This window comes from Nyctereutes procyonoides, unplaced genomic scaffold (genome assembly GCF_905146905.1).
Source record: "Nyctereutes procyonoides isolate TBG_1078 unplaced genomic scaffold, NYPRO_anot_genome, whole genome shotgun sequence".
NCBI classification, from domain to species: domain Eukaryota; kingdom Metazoa; phylum Chordata; class Mammalia; order Carnivora; family Canidae; genus Nyctereutes; species Nyctereutes procyonoides.
This window is the reverse complement of record NW_026575151.1, coordinates 11,682,253-11,699,841: the sequence shown is the minus strand read 5'-3', so window position 1 is coordinate 11,699,841 and position 17,589 is coordinate 11,682,253. Positions and strand designations below refer to the sequence as shown.

At 42.8% G+C, this 17,589-nt stretch overlaps 1 protein-coding gene across 2 annotated transcripts in view; it reads left to right on the top strand.

The window, feature by feature from the left end:
* SEPTIN11 (septin 11) overlaps positions 1-15,105 on the top strand; it is an 87,995-nt gene extending 72,890 nt beyond the window's left edge. The window contains exons 7-10 of one of the 2 annotated variants that reach the window (XM_055313012.1): positions 650-818; positions 9,494-9,626; positions 11,240-11,427; positions 14,906-15,105. In XM_055313012.1, coding sequence (XP_055168987.1) covers positions 650-818; positions 9,494-9,626; positions 11,240-11,427; positions 14,906-14,921 — 506 coding nt within the window. In that variant the 3' untranslated portion in view covers positions 14,922-15,105. Of the gene's footprint in view, positions 1-649; positions 819-9,493; positions 9,627-11,239; positions 11,428-11,565; positions 13,353-14,905 lie in introns of those variants that run through there. The other variant, XM_055313010.1, reaches the window with a different exon arrangement.
* Positions 15,106-17,589: the final 2,484 nt, after the last annotated feature.

The following is a 17,589-nucleotide window of genomic DNA, read 5'->3' as shown; positions in this document are numbered from 1 at the left end:
TATAGAAAGTTCCTTCACTGGTTCATATCAGTCCTCCTTTTTCTTTTGTTCTGAATAAAGGCAATAAATCTGCAAGAAGTGAGAAGAAATGACACCTTTGGGATCTCTAGGAAAATTAAAATTTTTGTGAATCTTACCTATTTCTCTACAATAAAACTTTTTTCATAGTGTTGATAAAACTTAGGAAGTGGCATATAGAAACTGCCTGGTATGCTTCCAGGGGGCATGGAGTAGAAGAATTAGACCTGGCTTTGCAGCCAGATGTTGTGATGCTTGAATGTAGACTTCGCTGCCTCTACTCAGGAGGTGAGCGTGCTTATGAAAGCCTTGCTTCTGCATCTACAAGGCCAGAGTCACAATGCCTCCTTGGCAGAATTATTCTGAAGGCTAAAAACAATATTTATAAAGTTCCTCCCACAGTGTCCTGCCCTGAGCAGGCCTGCTACAGTTACTGTAGTCATCAGTATGATGATCTGCGTTGTCAACGATCTTGTCCTCATTGTGTATGTGAGGTGAATTCAGTAAAGGTCCAGGTGGCTTTGAGACTTCAGAGATTTCAGGAGCAATGGTGATAACCTCTTGAAAGTGTCACTTCAGATTTTCAGGAACATGGTTGCTAATAGCCACCCCACCTTCCTCTCTCTTGCAGTTGAGAATGAAAACCATTGTGATTTTGTGAAACTTCGAGAGATGCTGATCCGTGTGAACATGGAAGATTTGCGAGAGCAGACTCACACCCGCCATTATGAACTGTATCGGCGCTGTAAGCTCGAGGAGATGGGGTTCAAGGACACTGACCCTGACAGTAAGCCTTTCAGGTAAGAGGGCACCTACAAATCAGCTGTTTCCCAGATAGTGGCTTGAGCGATATGTTCATGTATCATCAAAATCTTGTCAGACTAGGGCACCTGCGTGGCTCAGTCAGTTACATAGCCGAGTCTTGGTTTTCGCTCAGGTCATGGTCTCAGGGTGGTGAGATCAAGCCCCACATTGGGCTTTGCACTAAGCAGGTAGTTTGCTTCCAGTTCTCTCTCTCCCTCTGTCCTTTCCCTTGCAAGGGTGCATTCTCTCTCTCCCTCGCTTTCTAAAATAAATATAAAAAAAAGAAAAGAAAAGGAAGGAAGGAAGGAAGAAAAAAAGAAAAAGAGAGAAAAAGAAAGAAAGAAAGAGAAAGAAAGAAAAAGAAAGGAAGGAAGGAAGGAAGGAAAGGAAAGGGAAGGGAAGAAAGGAAAGGGAAGAAAGAAAGGAAGAGAAAGAAAAAGAAAGAAAGAGAAAGAAAGAGAGAGAGAGAAAGAAGAAAGAAAGAAAGAAAGAAAGAAAGAAAGAAAGAAAGAAAGAAAGAAAGAGAAAGAAAGAGGGCAGCCCCTGTGGCACAGCAGTTTAGCGCCGCCTGCAGCCCGGGACGTGATCCTGGAGACCCTGGATCGAGTCCCACATCAGGCTCTCTGTATGATGCCTGCTTCTCCCTGTGTCTGTGTCTCTGCCTCTCTCTCTCTCTCTCTGTCTCAATAAATAAATAAAATCTTAAAAAAATAGTCTTAAAAAAAAGAAAGAAAGAAAGAAAGAAAAAGAAAATAAATGCTTGTGGAATAAGATATACGTGACAGAAGGACCTGGTGAGGACACGTTACTAGCATACTTGCCAGGCATCGTGATAACACTTTATTGGCATTATCTCAACTAAGCAATGTAGTTGATGTCATTATCCTCTGCATTTTACAGGTCAGGACACTAAGGTGCTGAAAGTGTAAGTAACATAGCCCAGGTCCTGTTAGGAGGCCATGAACCCCTGCTCTGCACCACTGCACTCACAGAGGCACAGAGCCTGGCCGGGCACTTACAGAGCTTGGCTGCTCACTGCAGTGTGCTGTGTTCATGGCTGCCAGCTGGGTCTCCTTTCCCAAGGCCCTTAGTAGTTCAATATGATGCTAACAACTAATGAGACAAAAGCGGATAACTCGTAGAAAATTTCTTGTGTGTTTTCTTACATCATCCATAGGTGGAGATGGAGAAGTGACATGTGAAGGGGAGACTGTCAAAGTTAATGTAGAATTAGTGGCTTTCCAAAGGCCCAATCACTGTCAGAATTTAGTCGTGGGGCCATGGAGCTGTGAGGGGAGGTGGGGCTCCCAGGCCAGATTTGCCTCCTCCGGGCTCAGGAGAGGATTGCTTTGTCCAGCCTGGGCCTATACAGTGTCTCAAAGAAGATTTCAGTTGAGGTGATGTGAGGTGTTTCTGGGCATGGATTAGGGGCTAAAGTTCCACTGGAAAAGACTGTTTCCTCCTCTGCTGCCTCTGCTTTTGGCATTTAAATTAAAATACCTCCGGCAAGCCTCGGGTAGCTGCCCACCGGGAGGAGGTGTTTGCTGTGTAGGTCCAGCAGGGCTTCTGGAAGGCCTGGTAGAGTGAGGTCCAGCCTACTGCTCTGGCCTTCTTGACTTCAGGGTCTTCAGGATGGTGGCAGATGTCATCCAGCCCTTTTGACTGGTGGAGGATATGCCTTCACATGCCTTCTGCTCCCCATTTGGTTCCATTTCTTCTGGCTTAAGGTTTCCTTTTTTTGTTTTGTTTTGTTTCGTTTTTATATTTCACTATATTCACTTTTTTATTGAGGTATAATTAACATATAATATTAGTTTTAGATGTACAGCATAGTGATTCAGTAATTCTATACATTACTCAGTGCTTGCCACAGTAAGTGTAGTCACCGCACAGTATTACTACAGTATCGTTGGCAGTATTCCCTATGGTGTACTTTTCATCTCCATGACTTGTTTATTTTATAACCTTTAAGAGGTACAAACTTTATCTGTTTCTATCTTCCTTTTTTTTTTTTTTAAGGTTTTATTTATTTATTCTTGAGAGACACACAGAGAGAGGCAGAGACACAGGCAGAGGGAGAAGCAGGTTCCTTGGGGGAGCCCGATGCAGGACTCTGTCCCAAGATCCCGGGATCACAATCTGAGCTAAAGGCAGATGCTCAATCTCTGAGCCACTCAGGCACTCCTGTTTCTATCTTCCTTTATTTTTATCTATCTTTTTTATTTCACCTATTCTCTCTCTCTCTCTCTCACACACACACACACACACATATTTTCATAACCACCAATTGGTTCTTTGTATTCAAGAGTTCGGTTTTGGTTTGTTACTTTGTTCATTTGTGTTTTGGGTTTTTTGTTTGTTTAAGATTTATTCACTTGAGAGAAAGAGAGCAGAGAGAGAGAGGGAGAGGAAGACAGAATCTCAAACAGACTCCCCACTGGACACAGAGCCTGGTACGGGGCCTATCCCAGGACTTAGGATCATGACCTGAACCAAAACCAAGTTGGACACTCAACCAGCTGAGCCACCCAGGCAGCCCTGTTCATTTGTTATGTTTTTTAGATTCCACATATAAGTGAAACATATGGTATTTGTCTTTGTCTGACTTATTTCACGTAGCGTAATATCCTGCAGATCCATCCATCTTGTCACAAATAGCAAGATCTAATTCTTTTCTTTTTTGTAGCTGAGTAATTATGTATATATGCCTATATATGCCACATCTTTATCCATCCACTTACTGATGGATGCTTAAGTTGCTTCCATATCTTGGCTATTGTAAATAATGTTCAGTAAGCATAAGGTACATATATCTTTTCAAACTAATAATTTTAGTTTTCTTTGGGTACATATCCAGTAGTTGAATTGTTAGATTATATGGTAGTTCTAATTTTTAACTTTTTGAGGCACCTCCATTACTGGTTTCCACAGTGGCTGTACCAGTTTACATTCCCACCAACAGTACATGAGGTTCCCTTTTCTCCACATCCCCACCGACACTTGTTATTTCTTGTCTTTATACTAGCCATTCTGACAGGTGTGAGGTGATATCTCATTGTGGTTTTGATTTCATTTCCCTGATGATGAGTCATGTTGAACATCTTTTTATGTGTCTGTTGGCCAGTTGTATGTCTTCTTTGGAAAAATGTCTGTTCAGAGCCTCTGCTCACTTTTTAATTGGATTGTTTTTGGTGTTGAGTTGTATAAGTTCTTTATATAGTTTGGATATTAACCACTTATCAGCTTGCAAATACCTTCTGCCATTCATAAGGTTGCCTTTATTTATTCAAAAAAAATTTTTTTTAATTTATTTATTCATGAGAGACACACACACACACAGAGAGAGAGAGAGGCAGAGACACAGGCAGAGGGAGAAGTAGGCTCCATGCAGGGAGCCCGACATGGGACTGGATCCCGGGTCTCCAGGATCACGCCCTGGGCTGAAGGCAGCGCTAAACCGCTGAGCCACCCGGGCTGCCCATAAGGTTACCTTTTCGTTTTGTTGATGGTTTCCTTTGCTTTGCAAAAGCCTTTTATTTTGATATAGTCTCAGTAGTTTATTTTTGCTTTTGTATCCTTTGCCTGAGGAAACGTATCTAGAAAGAAGAACAAAGCTGGAGGTACCACAATCCCAGATTTCAAGATATACTAAAAAGCTGTAGTAATTGAAACAGTGTGGTACTAGCACAAAAACAGACACAGAGATCAGTGGAACAGAATAGAAATACCAGAAATAAACTCATACTTCATTTGGTCAGTTACTTTACGACAAAGAAGGCAGGAATATGCAATGGGGAGATGCAAGTGGTGCTGGGAAAACTGGACAGCTATATGCAGAAGAATGAGACTGGACCACTTTCTTACACCATACACAAAAATAAACTCAAAATGGATTAAAGGCCTAAATGTGAAACCTGAAACCGTAAACTAGAAGAGACCACAGACAGTTTCTCTGACATTGGCTGTGGCAACATTTTGTTGATAGTCTCCTAAGGCAAGGGAAACAAAAGTGAAAATAAAGTATTATGGGACTGAGGTTTCCTTTTTGATAATGCAAAGGGGGGAGAATATATAATAAATATGCATCCAAAGCCTTTATTCTTTTCCCTATACAAAAAAATAAGAACAGGTAGACCTTCTGAAATACTTGCTATCATCTCAGTTACTGGGAACACTGGAAATGGTTTGTCCTCTTAGAAATCCACTCATTTAAACCCAGCTGTCCGTCATGGTGTGAGCAAGATCATTTGCAGAATAATAGCTGGCTTTGAATCAATTGTCTTAGCAAATAGGAAGGTGAAATTAACTTAGTTTTCCCTTTCTTGAGAACCACTACTTTAAAAAGGGCTCAGACTTTCCCTTTGAGGCATTTCCAGTATTCCCAGCACTTCTGTGAGCCTGGAGCCACACTGATGCAGTGAGGGGACCCTGCATGAAGGATGACACAATTGAGGTAAAGCCAAAGCTGCAGCTGATTTGAGTGGTTCTCCAGAATTTCATCTCTGGGTGTACAATGAAGTCCATCCTTCCCTTTGAGCATCCTGTGTCCTCCAAGCCCCTCTTGTGTTTATAAAGCAGGAGGTGATCTCTAAAGCCAAGGCTAGTAAGGGGCAGCCATCACCCAAATATATTGTACGGTGTGAAACAAAAGTAGGAGCTGGGCCTGCACAGTAACAGGCTATATTAAAGGCTTGGAAGTACATTGGACGCCCTGAGACTGTCCCTGGTGGTGTCCTCGAACCTGCCTCATTTCAGACTTGTCTTCTAGCAGAATCTCTGTATCTGTCTGTCTACCTGCCTACTTATCCAGGAGTCAGCTTGCTTTCTCCTGTGCCCGCCTTTCCCACCTGCTGCCCTATAGCCTTCAACCCAACTAGACCACCGTGCCTTCTCAGGACCCTGGTCCCCCTTCCCCACACCTCAGCTGCTTTGGGGTTGGTGTTTGGAGAAGAGGGGAAGGGATGTAGGACACAGGTTAGAGACTGGGCCGATCTTGTTCGTGCTACTTTTCTCCTGAGACACCATTGCCCTTTCCTCAACAGTCCCTGTCCAAACAAAAGCGGGAGCTGGGCGAACACAGTAACAGGACTCTGTCTCCTGTAACTTCTCTTGACTCTATCAGGTCAGAAGAAGGGCTTCATTACCACCATCCTCTTAAGAGATCACAATGTTTTTTTCAGGTCCATGAGACCCATGTGTATGTTGGGGGGGGGGATCACATAGATGCCGGCTCGCCAGCTGTGTGGTGCAGTGGGCAGAGCTCCTGTCTCAGTTTGGTGGCCTGAGTGACAGAGTGAGCTTCACACCCTTCATTGTGTGACCTGGACAGATTGCCAAACACTTGTGTCCACGTTTCTTCATCTCTGAAGTGGGAGATGGCTAGTAAATACCCATCTTATTGGGTTATTGTGAGAATGAATGAATTCTTGTGTATAAAGTGCTTCATAAACACTGGTGATGTGTTCTTCCTGGCATGCCCTTCACCAGATGGTTCCTGGGGATTTTGACAGAGAGAGGATTATGCTCTGTCAATGATCAGAGTGAAGTCTGAACTGAGTACCTCTACTCAATTCTTTCCCTTGATCTCCATGAGCAAAACCTACCTCCGCCTAGGACTGTTAAGAAAACAAGAAGAGGGGTGCCTCGCTGGCCTCCATCGGAGGAACATGTGACTCTTAATCTCTGGGTTGTGAGTTCGAGGCCCACATTGGGTGTAGAGATTACTTAAAAATAAAATCTTATTTAAAAAAGTGAGAAAACAAGAAGGTAAAATCTGCAGCTTCAGACTAGCTTAAAACCTCATGAAAAAATTGCACATTTCTCAATGAGAATAGGGTGTTAATAACTATGATTAAAAATTAAGTTGAAAGAGCTAAAAATTGCCAAAGATGTCATCCTGGTGCCATAGAACCAGTTCCTTTCAACTTGTGTTTACCGACTGGAAGCATTAGTGAAGGTTTCTGGTATCTCATTTACGGCTCAACTGGCAGAGGCTCCTGAGGACTATAGCCCCGTGAATGTGTGGTTGTTGTTTGAAGTCGTTTCTAAGTATCTCACTATAGTTATGACTCCTTGGAGTAGGGTCTTAGGTTTTCTTAAGTGTTGCTTATCATTTCCAGGGTCAGAGTTCAAAGCCTGGCTCATATCCCAGGACACAGTGATGGCATAAGTAGCATTTGTCGAGGCCACTTTGCTGTTGCAGCCCAGATGTCTAGGCTACTGGCTGTGTCTCCTGGCCGAGGCCATCTGGCTGGTTGCTTGATAATCCTTTTCTAGGACGTGGGCTTTCTGACTTTGGGTGGCAACCTTTACTATAAAATGTGTTCTGCATCATGATCCAGTATACAGACTTTGAAGTACACTTGTCTTTTGTTTGCAGTGCACTCTGGTATTTTCTATCCTATTCTGTTAAACGTTTTCATTTAACATATTGGTTAAGACCCTCGATTGGGTCATGACCTGTAGTTTGAAAATGTATCTCCAGAAACTGGAGTGCAAACTAGGTTGTGGTTGGGACTGGATAGGGCAGAGTCATCCTGAGGGTTCTCATGTTGTAGGTAACACTACCTAAACTGCATTCTCCCTGTGGGTTACTTTAAAAAGTTTCCATGAATCAACAAATTTGGGGAGCACTAAGTTAATAAACAGGTTCTTGTATGTGAGGACTTTTAGAGCATTTAAGACAAGCAGTGGTTGGCAGATGAGTTACATCACATCACCTGGAAGCATTTTAAAAATACAGGTTAGGACCCTTGGGTGGCCCAGTGGTTGAGCATCTGCCTTCGGCTCAGGGTGTGATCCCAGGGTCATGGGATCAAGTCCCACATCGGGCACTGCAGGGAGCCTGCTTCTTCTTCTGCCTGTGTCTCTGCCTCTCTCTGTGCCTCTTATTTATGAATAAATAAATAAACGCTTTAAAAAAAATACAGGTTATTCTGTCTTTGCCTGATATCCTGAATCAGCCCCTACAGGAGTGGGATTAGAACACAGTTTAGAAAAGTCCCAAAAAACATGTCCAGCTGATCCTGACTTGCTGCTGGTCTTGGGAACCACTTTGACTCTCTTAACTGGAGATCACACAGCATTTTCCCTTGACTCTCTTGCCTTGGGAACCCTTCTTTTGAAGATCTCTTGAAACTAGTGATCTCTGGAACACATTTTGAGTAGTGTTTCTTGGTACTGTTTCTGTAAAAGCTATTTCCACTCCTTGTTAGAAAGAAATGGGAGATACACTCATTATCATAAGAAGGTTTCCCTCAAAATAGTATCTTCCATGCTATTAATATTAGCCAATATCAACATTGGCCAAAATCGTTTTTGTTTCAAAAGATAATATGAAAGCTAAATATACCTCTAGAACTCAAAGTACTTGATTGTTCATTAACAGGTAGCGTTGACACTTTTGAAGGTAAGAGAACTTTTTTTTTTTTTTTGAGAGTGAGAGAGCACAAGAGTGGTGGGAGGGGGGGTGGTACAGAGCAAGAAGGAGAGAGAGAATCTTAAGCAGGCTCCATGCCCAGTATGGAGCCTGACGCAGGGCTCAGTCTCATGACCGTGAGCTCATGACCTGAGCCAAAATCAGGTCAGCCAAAATCTCTGTTTGTGTAGGTGTATGGGGGTGTGTTTTCTTAAATTGTGTTACCAAAAGCAATTTTTCTGTCAATGTATTTGTTCTTAGAGGTAAAGCTGAGTCTGGCATTCAATTTAAAATACTGGGCTCAGGGACGCCTGGGGGCTCAGCGAATGAGCGTCTGCCTTTGGCTCAGGTCATGATCCCAGCCAGGGTCCCGGGATCAAGTCCCTCATTGGGTTCCCCACAGGGAGCCTGCTTCTCTCTCTCCCTGTGCCTCTGCCTCTCTCTCTGCGTCTCTCATGAATGAATAAATGAAAGCTTTAAAAAAATAAAATACTGGGCTCAAAGTTCTGTAGAGAGGAGAATGGGGTTTAAGATAAAAATAAAACTCCTGCCTGCTCTATTTACAATTGGCAATATAACATGAAAAGTAGCAATTTTCTCTAGTATCTTTAGATATACTGTTGTTTAGACGATTCACTGGGTCTGTTTTCTGAATCGGGGACTGGCGGGAGGTGATCGGGAGCGGGGTGATATTTGCTAAGCACTGACGATTGAATCCTGCCCTCGCATCGCCCCCATGTAATTACCACGATCCTATCCTGAGAAGGAAGCACTGTTGTAGCCGCATCTGATACAGAGAACACTGAGGCTCAGGGACTGTGCCCTTCCCAAGATTGGCCAGTAAATTGCTGTGGCCAAATCCAATCCCTGGTCTGTGAGGCCCTGGTGCCTTTGCTTCTCTCCCTACACCATGCTGCCTTCCTCTTCTAAATTCTCCGTCTTACTTGACGTCTACCTTGTTTGCTGATCTGGAGGGTACTAGCCAGCCCAACCCGGGCTTTCCCTGTGTGAGTGTAATGGTACAAACGTGGCAAGACATACCCGTCGTGCTGTATTGTGCACAGTGACTCCTCCCCGATGCTCCATGTGTCTGTCTTTCTGATCACTGCATAACTAAAGAGGAGATGGTGTGTCCTTTAATACAGTAAGTGGCAGCCTTGGCTGTATTTTTGGAAGCAGTGAGTAGAAATTGTATGAAGTGAAATTTCCTATTCAACTTCACAACACTCTCCTTGGTTTGTGGCTTTTAAATAGTCTTCAGGAGACCTATGAAGCGAAAAGAAATGAATTTCTGGGAGAACTTCAGAAGAAAGAAGAAGAAATGAGGCAAATGTTTGTGATGAGAGTGAAGGAGAAAGAAGCTGAACTTAAAGAGGCAGAGAAAGAGGTAAGCCATCTGTCTTCCTTCAGGGCAGAGGCAAGCAGGCCAAGTATGTCCTTAATCCATCACATTTGATAGAGTTTCATGCTCTCCTCGGTACTTTTTGCATGGATCTTGTCACACGAGCAGCATACTAATGTGGTGAAGACAGCAGGTCAGGTATTCTTATCCCCATTTTACAGATGATAAAACCAAGAGTCCTAGAGGTTAAGTGATTTCTGCGGTCACATACCTAGTAGCAGAGCTGAAACTAAAACTAGACCTTAGGTCTTCAGATGTGGTCCCGTGTTCTCTGTGGCTCCATGTTTCCTCAACTTATGACTCTTGCAACATAAGATTTGGGATTCTGGGACTATAATTTTTTTTTTTTTTTGTCTGTCAGCCAGTCTGTGGAGGGGCCCTTGTGCGCAAGCTGGTGGGCTATGGTCTCTCTGTACACCATGTCTGTACGTGTGCTTCTTGCTTTGTGGGCACATACTCGCTGTGCCAGGGTCCTTGTGACTCCGTGTCGCTGCCCAAGACCAGGCCAAGTGAACTGCCTCCTAGAAGCTCACATGGATTTCTGCTATAACACTCATTTCATTGAGGCGGGGGTGGGGGGGTGGGGAGGCAGCGAGGGAGACGGAATAATCTATTTGTCTCTCTTGGTATATAATGAGTATCTCAAGTGCTTGACCTGTAGTTCTGTACATTTCCAAATTGTCTACATAATTTCCTTATCATTGGGATCCCGGGGTGGCGCAGCGGTTTGGCGCCTGCCTTTGGCCCAGGGCGCGATCCTGGAGACCCGGGATCGAATCCCACGTCAGGCTCCCGGTGCGTGGAGCCTGCTTCTCCCTCTGCCTGTGTCTCTGCCTCTCTCTCTCTCTGTATGACTATTGTAAATAATTAATTAATTAATTAATTAATTAATTTAAAAAATTCCTTATCATTCCCCTTTATCTTGAGAAAGACTACTGAAATTTAAAGGTTATTTAAATAGCTAAGCACTCAATATAGTTTTGCTGCAGAGAAAGTTGAGAGTAATTTATCATTGGTCTATATCGTTGGATGCTGGGTATAAATCTAAAACTATCTAGTAAGAGTTTTTTCCTTAATTCTTTCCTTCCTTCCTCCCTCCGTCTCCTTCCCTTCCTCCTTGCTTTTGTTTCTGCCTCGTGATAATTTTCTAAATTCAATTTGTCAAGAAATTTGCCAGAAACTTCTCAACATACTATTTGAGTAGCCTATATCATCTGTGGTCACTGTGTATGTCTGTATATTTCACACTTTGAAAAAGGACCAGAAATAAAGATCTACTCTTACCGTTCAGGTGAATTTCTAATTAGGAGTACAGATAACTTTTTAATTTTCTTCTTTATGCTTTTTACAAGGACTATGTATTTTATTATCAGTGAAAATGAACAGGATTCCCTTTAGTGCCCAGGCATCTAAGTCTCAAAGGTGTGGAGCGGGGCTGGGAAGGATGCTCTTTACCAGCTCAGCCTGGCTCCCCCAAGGAGCACCACACGGTGCTTCCCTCGTGGGGCGACAGCACGTGTAGCAGCATGAAGCCCATTTTGTTTTTGAATAGATCCAAATGGCCTTCACCAAGCTTACCCTCCTCTTTTCTTCCTCAGCTCCATGAGAAGTTTGACCTCCTGAAGCGGACACACCAGGAAGAAAAGAAGAAAGTGGAAGACAAGAAGAAGGAGCTGGAGGAGGAGGTGAACAATTTCCAGAAGAAGAAAGCAGCAGCTCAGCTACTACAGTCCCAGGCACAGCAGTCTGGGGCCCAACAAACCAAGAAAGACAAGGATAAGAAAAAGTAAGCGCGTGTCCCCCCCCCCCCCCATGCTCTGGGGCCCTCTAATAATTTATTCCTTTTGCATGTTTCTACGTTCCCATTTACAGACTGGAAACTGGTCTGTTACCAGAGAGATAAAAGCAAGTCTTTTCTCTACAGTGCAGGGAAGATACTACAGGTTTTTAAAGTATTTGTAAAGGGCACACAAACAATTTATAAAACTCGACCCCATGACCAAGCAATCAGGGCTGGAGGAACCTGCTGTCTCCAGTGGTGTCTTCTGCATCAACACTAGGACTTTGGAGAAGACGGTCTATTTCTCTTCACTGCCCTCTGGAGACAGTCCTCAGGCCTCGTGATGAAGGGCATCCTAAAATGATGATTGTGAAAATTCTTCTATTCTGCGTTGTGAGGCTTGATAAGCCAGTCACTGCAAGTCTTGTTTCCAAAATGGGAGATTGGAGCAAACTACCAGTGGCCACTAGTTTTCCCCTAAATTCCACAAGGTGGTGAATTGTTTCATTGTGGAAATGGGATCAAAACACCCTTCCAGTTAAGGCAGCCCTACCAATCCTCAAAGCACACAAAAGAATATTCTAAGATATGGCCTCGATTTAATGTGCCAAAGGGTCCAATTCTGCTCATAAGCTAGTCGCTTCCTTCAGTACTCAACAGCGGCTGCCTGAGGGAGGCGGGGGCCTGCCCGACATTCTCTCATGATTGGAAGCTCTACAGCAGATCACCTTCATGCCTCGAGAATGCAGTCTTACGACCATCGCTTCTGATCTGACAGTAGGCTCAGAGGTCCGTACGAAACCAGATAGTAGAGCCTCGGTGGCGGCTGCGTGACGGCCCTCCTGTGTCTGTTTAACAAGCAGTGCTCTTAGGGCAGTGATGAGGCAGCTCAGACTGTGTTTCAGGATCCTTCCTCTTTACCCTGAGGTGCCAAGCTTCCAGAGGAAAAACTGACGATTAAGTGAACAGTGCAGATATTGATAGGCAAAAAATTAAATTTTAAAAAATAGAGCAGATAGGGTTGGATCTGCACAGTAGTGGATACCCGTCACGGGGGAGTGAGCACAGTGGTGGTGTTCTCATATTCTTGGTGAACACATAGACTCACCCCTGAGGAATATCGTTGTGTTGCCTGTAGGCAGAGGTCACAACACGGCACCATAGTGACACCGGAGTTTTAAATGATACCTTACAAACTTGGACTTCCCAAGCTCTGAGACAGCAGAAAATGTGTCAGGAGAGCCAAGAAGTAAGCAAATTTTCTAGACAATTAAAAGTAGTTGGTGTGGGTGTGGTGTGATGTTCATGGGGTTGGTACAGATTCAAGTGATCAAGAACTCCAAGGGCTGAAATTTTAGTTATGCTGGATAATTCTGAGCATAACAGTTGCCTAGATTATAATCCAGTTCAGAAAAGTGCTTTGTACAATGCATGTTGGGGGAGCTTCAGTCACTCGTGGTGACACTCCCCAGGCAACATTGAGAGATTAGTGAATCCAGTAAGATGAAATGAAAGTCATTTGGCATCATACCCTTGTTGATCCTAACTAACCCAAGATAAAAATAGGGGTGTGTGTGTGTGTGTGTGTGTGTGTGTGTGTGTGTGTGTCCGTCCACATCTATAGGCATGGATGAAATTAAAAAAAAGCTGCTGACTCAAAGCTTAGGAAATCCAAAGTTAAGTTTTTCTTACCCTGAAGCGCTAATGTGCATAAAGGTACACATTTTAGAATTAAAGATGTCTATAAAAGACCAGCAATGTTCCAAAAATATCCAAGGATATTTCCTGTCCGCTGGATGTGCCTTTAAGCAATACAAGTTCCATGAGCTGATCCGTACTGTGCCTCCACTAAACAAAGTCTATGTAGTAACAGACTTCCCAGTGTAGGGGGGTTTCTCCTTGCCCTTTTGAGCATTTTAGGTTCTTTTCATCCCAACCTTGGGCCTTAGCGATATATAATGCTTTTCAAGTTTACATGAAGTATGTGTAAATTCAATTTTAGCCTTATTTATGCATTCTCATGTATTATTAATAGAATTAGACTTAATTTGGTGCACTGTAGTGACCAGGTTTTGTACCTGACAATGGCACATATTTTTTTGTTAGGTTCTTAACCTTTTCTACACCTTTCTCATTTGAACACTGAAAGTGACTGCCACTTGGGGGCCTGAAGTGTAAAAATTAAAGAACTCCCCCTCTTAGGGCCAAGGGAGAGTTTTGGTTAGAGAGGACTACAGAAAGACAGTCACCAGGGTCATCAGAGCAGCACTTTGAAAACAAACGGAAGACTCTTGCCTCCTCACCTAGCTGGAGGAGATGCCGAAGCCCCATATGTGCCGCTCAGGAGCTGGTGTTTCAGGGAAAAAATTGTTATAAAAGAGATGCTTATTTATTCGCTTGCTCTGCTTCCACCTTGAAAATTAACTTAGTTTTTCTAATAGTTTTAAATTGTTTTTCTAATGACACACTCCCTTTTTAACGTAGGTAAGGCTTTATGCTTCTTGACCTGTAGTGGCATAAGAGCATATAACATTTCCTAAGGTTACAGACAAAGTAGAACTAACCCTGGCACTGCCATTAGTTGGACCCCATCTCCTGCCCTCCCTGGCCAGCAAGGCACTTTCCTTGTCAGCGGCTACACCGCACGGTGGGACTGCCCGAGGGTAAGTTGTTCAGTGGACAGTGTTCTTTTCTGAAAACTTTGCACAATTTCCAGTAGGCATTGGTGGTTACGTTTCATCCATCCCCAAAGAAGGTTTTAAAATCCATCATTTTAAAACTGTACCTGGCATCTGATAACTATAGTTTATATAGTCATCCACTCATCTTTTAAAAAGAAAACTTTTATTTTTGATTCTCGCTAATGAATGAGGTTGCATGTTTTGGACTCACCTAAAATGAGACCTGTGGATCTCGGGTTTGGTGTTGCATTGTACCTAAATGAGGGGGAAGGCTCCTGGCACTGCTGTAGCTGTAACCCAGAATGACTGTCCTGTTTTACCTTTCCAAGTGGATTAATAGCATGCCCTCCATCCACTGTATTCCAGTCCCCAAGTTAATTGTTCAAAGACATTGTTGTAGATTTATTCTCTGACTCCAGCCACTCAGAAATGGAAAGATGTGGCTCCTATTCAATACCAATGTGATGACCAAATCTAATAGATAATGTTTTATGTTAAGAAAATGAAAATCAAAGAGTATATCCTTCTACTATAACATGGAGTGGTTTCAAGAAATCACTCAGAAATTCTAAATTACAGGCAAATGGAAACTAACTATATGTTCTTTAATTCAATATTAAAATTTTGCTTTTGCTTGTTGTGTAGAATAGCTTACTCAGATTCGTGGTTTTAATTTCTGTCAATTCCATAATCATTGCATGAGTATTCACCATCACCGAATGCTGGTGCTGGAGCTCCTAATTTTCCTTTCTTTTTTATTTATTATTATTTCTAACTTTTTTGTTTTGTTTTTTAACTTGCAGTGCAAGCTTCACATAAAGCCTGGCAAGCCAAGGATGGTCCCGCATTCACCTGCTTTTGCAGTAATATTGTATCTCTGCCATCTGTGTCCTTTTATTTTATTTTATTTTTTTACCCTTCCCCAGACACCAGTAACTATTAACTCATTTCGCTAAATGTTGTGTGAAAAAATGGTAGAACAAGAGAATAACACCAACAGCTATGTGCAGCTGGACTTTGTTTCTGGAAAGTAAATGATTTGCCTTTTATGCCTGTTCAGAGTGGCAGCAGGAAGCATGCCTGTTGCTTGTATGTTGCTTTGGACCGAGGGACGGAGGGTCAATGGCTCCATGTACGTCTGTCAGGAGAACTTCTCACCGCCTCAGCAGCTGAACTATAACCCCGAATACCCATGACAACAATTTGCCTTTCTTGATTTCTCATCTCCATGGTGGCAGAAGCCCTGCACTCACTCTGCCTCTTTCCACACCTACCCCAACCCAAGGTAGCTTCGTATGTAGGCAGAATGATGGTTCAACTTTTTAGGACTTTTACATTTGCATGGATTTTTCATTACTATAATAACATTATTTGACCTGTGTTGTGGGTCTCATCAGATTGTCCCCTCTTACAGCTTTAAAAATGTTTCTGAACCACCACCACCCTCCCCTCAGATCCTGGCCAAGTTGGACCATAATGAGAAAGCTGATCATGTTCCCTTTTATCAGCACATTGACCCTCTCATAGAGACCTGCAAGGTCAGGTCATGTAACATTGCCTAGTGGGCTGCCCACAGCCTCCCTTTGCTTGTAGTAAGCACTCTTTCATACTCTCTGTGGGCAATAGCTGATTCTAGGACATCAGAATTTCAGATAATACTTTTCAATAATCATGAGACAATTTTCAGAAATATATTAAATAGAAAATTTGTTATAAACTGTATCATTTGCAGCACCAATTCTGAGGGGACCTTGTCAATTCCAGGTAGGCATGGGAAGGAACGTATAACACAAGCCCATGAGTGGAAAAGGTAGAAATTCAACTGCACATCCAGTATCCTTGCATGGGCTCCTTCCCACATTTGGCAATAAAGGGAAGAAGCAATAAAACAGCTGACCTTGCAAATCCAGTTGTCTTGAAGGAATCTCCTCACCTTTTCGCTCACCATGACTAGCTCGACCCAATCTCTGCATCCAAGCATCGTCCCGCCACAGGGATTAGGGCCAATGCACACACCGTGACAGACTACATACCACATTCGTATGGGGGGGGGGGAGGCATGTTTAATCTGCCTTCTCTGTTCCTTTGTGAGGCTTATCCTTTCATCATCTTGATTCCCCCTCTGCTAACAAGATTGTGCCGCCTCCTACCTCTGTAGTCTCCTGCTCCTCACTTGAAAGAATAATACATCTCACGAACTTGCTGCTCACATCTGCACTTCCTTCTGGCCACCATTAGCTGTACTTTTGGTAAACAGTGGAATATGCTGTACCCTACCCCCCCCCCCACATACCTTTTTTTTTTTTTTTTTAATAAGTCTCTAGTTGATTCCAATAAAGTTTTCTTCCCTTCTCATCCTCAACCATGCTTTTCGGGGAAAGAATTTATGATTTTTCATGAATTGATTTGACCTATAATTAGGCAAAGTAAAAATTCAGTTTCAATGAAGGCCAAAGCTAGAAACTGCCAAATAGAAGCAGCAGTGGGGGTATAAAGACAGGTTTAGGAGCCAGTGGACTAATGGTTTTATTTTGCTTTGTTTTTTAATTATTCTAGTCCAACACTAGTACTGGAGCAGCCAAATACTAGATGGCATGCCGATTCTAACCATGGCTGAATTTGCTCATATGCTGTGTGCACCAGACAAAAGCTTGAATATTTGTGTGCTTGTCCCAACCGCTGCTTGTGTAAGCATTTTTGTGCCTTGTAACAGAACATACACTTCTAAAGTCCAAAAATGGTCACTTTAAAATTATCATTTTTAATGCATCACTAAAGCCTTTTCAAAAGTGAGCCTTGCTGTGAAAGGCATCCAGCTGACTTTTTGATTCCAAGATTGTTGATTGGTTATCTCCCCCCCCCCCCCGTGAAAATTTTCACAACAAAATAAACCATATGGAGAGTCAGGGAATAAAAAGTCAAAAGAAAGTTCTAGAAGCTTTTTTTTTTTTTTTAATATGTTGCTTCTGAACTCTTTTTCTGCCCCCACTCCCTGGCCCCGTTTGGTTTGTTGCTGCCCTTCTCTTCTTTCTGTATCTGTGCCTTTTTTCACAGTAGTCCTTGGCTCTGCACGGAATAAATGATACCCTCAAATCTAATTGGATGTGCTTTCGCCTTTGCATGTAAGTACAGTAGTAAGAAAACTTTGGGATCTTTCTGACTTTTTTAAATTAGAGGAACAAATGGGATAGATGGATTTTATTTTTTTCCTTCTTGGACAGAGGTAAGGAGGTAATGGTTTGAGTAGCCTTTGTTTATTTAAAAAAGACAGTAAATATATTTAAAGTAGCCACATTTGTACCTTTTCCACAAGAAATTCAACTTTTCCTTGATAACAGTATGAAAGTCAGAAATTACTCTTCCCAGATTATTCTTCCCAATTATTCTTCCCTACACAGTATTGTGGGCATCACTGGATATTACAGAGGTCCCTTGGTTCTGAGTTTGTAATAGTTAGTATAAAAAACTACCAACTTTCCTTTGCAGA